We start from the raw sequence: 3,712 nt of genomic DNA on the forward strand, positions 1-3,712 counted from the left end.
TCGTCGCGCAGCTCGGGCAGCGAGAGGTCGCTCGTGCCGCCGAAGAGGTAGAGGCAGCCCGGGCCGCAGGCTGGGCAGGCGCACGAGCGTGTTGGCGCCCTCGGCGCGGTAGACGGGGTAGGTGACGAAGCCCTTGCTGAGGGCAGGGTCGAGGTCGGGGACGAGGTCGCGGCGCACGAGCGTCGTGCCGTCGGCGGCGTAGGCGTCCCAGCTCGGGCGGAAGTAGGTGAAGACCTCCTGGTGGCGGGTCGTCGCGAGGGTGACGTGGCCGGGCTCGGGGTAGAGCGGCGTCGGCGTGTCGCGGAGGCCGTGGGCGAGCCAGGCGTCGAGCACGCGCGGGTCCCAGGCGCGGTAGAAGGGGGACTTGGCGAAGGCGGCGCGGGCGGCGTCGCGCGAGGGCCAGAGGTCGCGGCGGCCGATGGACATGGCGGCCGGCGAGCGGGAGACGTCGCTTGTGGCGTTGGAGGACCAGCGCGAGATGACGGGGTCGAGGAGGATGACGGTCGAGAGCAGGCGCGGGTGCAGCAGGGCCAGGTTGGCAATGGCGTTGCCGCCAAAGGAGTGGCCGACGCCGACGAGAGGCTGTGGAGGACGCAGCGTGTTGAGTATGTGCAGCATGTCGCGGGGATAGTCCAGCCAGCCCGGGTCGTTGCCGAGCAGGTGCTCGTTCAGAGGCGCCGAGGCATTCTGCCAGGCGGCGTCCACGGCGATGATCTGGCGGATGCGGAAGGGGGGGTTGGCCTTGGCCGCCTCTGCATGAAGGTCGGCCCACATGGCCTCATAGAGCTCCTTGGGAAAGCCGTTGGCGTGGGCTGCGATCAGGGTCACATCACCAGGCTGCGGAGAGGTGTTGTCCTTTGGTGTGTAGATCTTGACGGCCAGACGAAGGGTCGACTCCTGGGAGGTGCTCAGAGCGTGGGGGAATTCGCGAATGTAGGCACCAGGCAGTATCTGCTCGGTGATAGTAAAGGGGAACGACATGGAGGGAGATGACGAGTGAGGTGACAATGAGTAAGGTATAGGTAGCTTGATGAGAATATACAACCCGGTGCCTCGCGTTTGGGGCCTGGGTAGTAGCTTCCTGACGCAGGCGAGCGCGGGATATTATGAGATCAGAACGAATTGACCAACAATGAGAGACAGAGCACGAGCAGATGTAACCGGCCAATGCAAATGCTTTGCAGTGGTGTTGAAGAAGCTACGACGACGGCCGGTAGAAGTGAGGGTGGACCCGTAGATGCCGAGGTTCGCTGCCGAACGACGCCGAACTTGGACGGTGAGCTTCGGTGTGCCGCCCTTGGCATCCGGGGAATCACGTCACGTGCTGTCGTGCCGGGCGATCGCAGATGGCAGATGCCGATAAGAAATGGGGAAAGACCGAATGAGTCGTCATCCTTCCTCATTCCACTGGGAAGCACCTGCCCTGACTCATGTCACTTCCGTGCTGCGTCCAAGACACTGCAGCCAAAAGTCAAAAGTCCGAGTCCAACCACGGCCATCACCATCACCATCACCATTGTTGCGTACCAGTTTTACTTTCAGATCCCTTTTTTCATCCAAAAAAACGGTGGACCTAATCTCTGCCTGTTGATATTTTTAGATACGAGATGAAATACCCTTTCAACTCCTCTCTGGGCCACCGGCGACCCCTCTACGTCTCTATGCAGAATCTCGTGTCGGAGAAATACATGGCGCCTCGCTCTAGACAGACAAACACAACCCTCACACCATATCACCCAATTACTCCGGAAGAAGATACAATGTCACCTCCTTGCGGGGTGGATCGCCCCAAGTCACTGCCATAGTCCGGGGACATGCTCAACCCCGCCACTCGTTGCCCATCAAGAAGCTGGAACATGCAACCAAGGCATCCTCCCCTACCCTCGCATGGCAGATGATACCAACTCAAGACTGTCCCGAGTCTGATGAGACATGCCCGGGCGACCGACAAACCGCCTACGAGATACAGGCGGCCGCCACTGCTGACGACCTACGGGCCGGCCGCTTCATCTGGAAGAGTGGGAAGACTGAAGGCAACGAGCAAAATGCGCGGTTTGGCATCAGCCTCACCTCCCGCGATACAGTCGCCTGGCGTGTCAAGGTCTGGGATGCTCTTGGGCAACCCTCGGGCTGGTCAAGGCCGTCTACGTGGACCCTCGGCCTGCTCGATCAATTTGACTGGGGCCAAGCCCGTTGGATCGACTATCCTGACCGCAATGGTAGCCAGCCACTGCCGCTCTTTGTTCGCCACTTCGACATTTCCAGCGGCAAAGTCGTTGCTGATGCCCGTCTGTACATCTCAGGAGTTGGCATGCACCACGCTACCGTCAATGGCGAGGATGCCACGGACGAGGTACTGGCCCCTGGCTACTCCAACTACCAACTCTCCAGTGAATACCGCACCTACGATGTCACCAACGCTCTAGGTCCGGCCCCAATGCTGTCGGTGTCAGCTTGGGCAACGGACCGGCTTACGTTCGGTGCAATGTTCGAAACCCTGCCGTTGGACGCAACGCCCCTTATTCTTGGTGGGAAAGTCAACTCATGGGCAACGGCACTCTTTCTGCCAATGTCACAACGGGAAGCAGCAATGTTCGATTGAGTTCTGTCGCTAGGTACAACATTGGTGGTTCAATCCATATTGATACCAGCGACGGTGGTGACTGGCTTGAGTCGCGTGTCATCACGGCCATTGACAACGGCACCTCCGTCATTTCTTTCACTCCCGCACTCGAGCAATCGCACAAGGCGGGTGCCAAGGTTACCGGCTCGGGCAACAACATCGCGGCGAGCGACCCCTCGGCCGGCGCTGCCGTCACACCGCGCTTCATTGCTCGTTTGGAAATCATGTTTGACAATGGGAGCTCCACCATTATTGTTACCGATCGCTCCTGGCGCACAGCCCTCGGTCCCCTTGTTACCGACGCGTGGTACTCTGGTTCCGACTACGATGCTCGTCGAGAACAACTTGGCTGGGACGAGCCAGGAACCGATCTCAAGTCGTCAACTTGGACATCGGCTGGCATCGCACCTCCTCCCAACCTCGCCACCAAACTGGTTGCCCGTCCCCGCCGACACAAATCAAGGAACAGGAACGCTTCAAACCCGGTTTCGGTCACCAACCCCGCCCCTGGTATCTGAGTGTTCGACTTTGGCCAGAACATTGTTGGCTGGCCCCTTATCACCTCCCTGAGCTGCCCGCCGGCGTCACGATCAAGGTTGCCCCTGCAGAGGGCCTCAACGCCAACGGAACGGTCAGCCAGGCAAGTCTAGGCCCCGGGCCCCGTGGCAGTGATTTGTTCAACACCTATACTACCGCTGGTCGGGCCAGCGGCGAAACGTGGCACCCCCGGTTCAACTAATTTGGCATGCAATGGGTCCAAGTGACCGGTCTACCTTCGGGCTTCGAGCCCGGCCCAGAGCTGGTCACCGGCATTCGGCTGCAGGCCGATGTTCCCATTGCCGGTCCTTTCACCTCCTCCAATGCTCGCCTTAGCCGCATCAACAAAATGGCCCACTCCTCTTTCGCCAGCAATCTCATGTCTGTCTTTACCGATTGTCCCGGGCGCGAGAAGCTTTCGTACCCCGCTGATTACACCATGCCCAGTAGGGCCATCTACCGCAATTTCCATGTTGATGGCATGTTGCGCACTTCTATGCACCATCTCGTCGAAGGCCAGTCCGTCGCCGACACACCCATGGCAGGAAGAAT

General features: G+C 60.0%; 2 protein-coding genes across 2 annotated transcripts in view; one reads left to right on the plus strand and one right to left on the minus strand.

Moving 5' to 3' along the window:
* VDAG_05606 (uncharacterized protein) overlaps positions 1 to 981 on the minus strand; it is a gene marked incomplete at both ends in the record, with an annotated part of 1,281 nt that extends 300 nt beyond the window's left edge. Inside the window, one exon of the mRNA XM_009652501.1 lies at positions 85 to 981. Coding sequence (XP_009650796.1) covers positions 85 to 981 — 897 coding nt within the window. The remainder of the gene's footprint in view (positions 1 to 84) is intronic.
* A 192-nt stretch (positions 982 to 1,173) lies between these two features.
* VDAG_05607 (alpha-L-rhamnosidase) overlaps positions 1,174 to 3,712 on the plus strand; it is a gene marked incomplete at both ends in the record, with an annotated part of 3,646 nt that continues 1,107 nt past the window's right edge. The window contains 4 exons of the mRNA XM_009652502.1: positions 1,174 to 1,523; positions 1,756 to 2,487; positions 2,538 to 3,133; positions 3,385 to 3,632. Coding sequence (XP_009650797.1) covers positions 1,174 to 1,523; positions 1,756 to 2,487; positions 2,538 to 3,133; positions 3,385 to 3,632 — 1,926 coding nt within the window. The remainder of the gene's footprint in view (positions 1,524 to 1,755; positions 2,488 to 2,537; positions 3,134 to 3,384; positions 3,633 to 3,712) is intronic.

Source organism: Verticillium dahliae, genomic scaffold, assembly GCF_000150675.1.
Source record: "Verticillium dahliae VdLs.17 supercont1.10 genomic scaffold, whole genome shotgun sequence".
NCBI lineage: Eukaryota > Fungi > Ascomycota > Sordariomycetes > Glomerellales > Plectosphaerellaceae > Verticillium > Verticillium dahliae.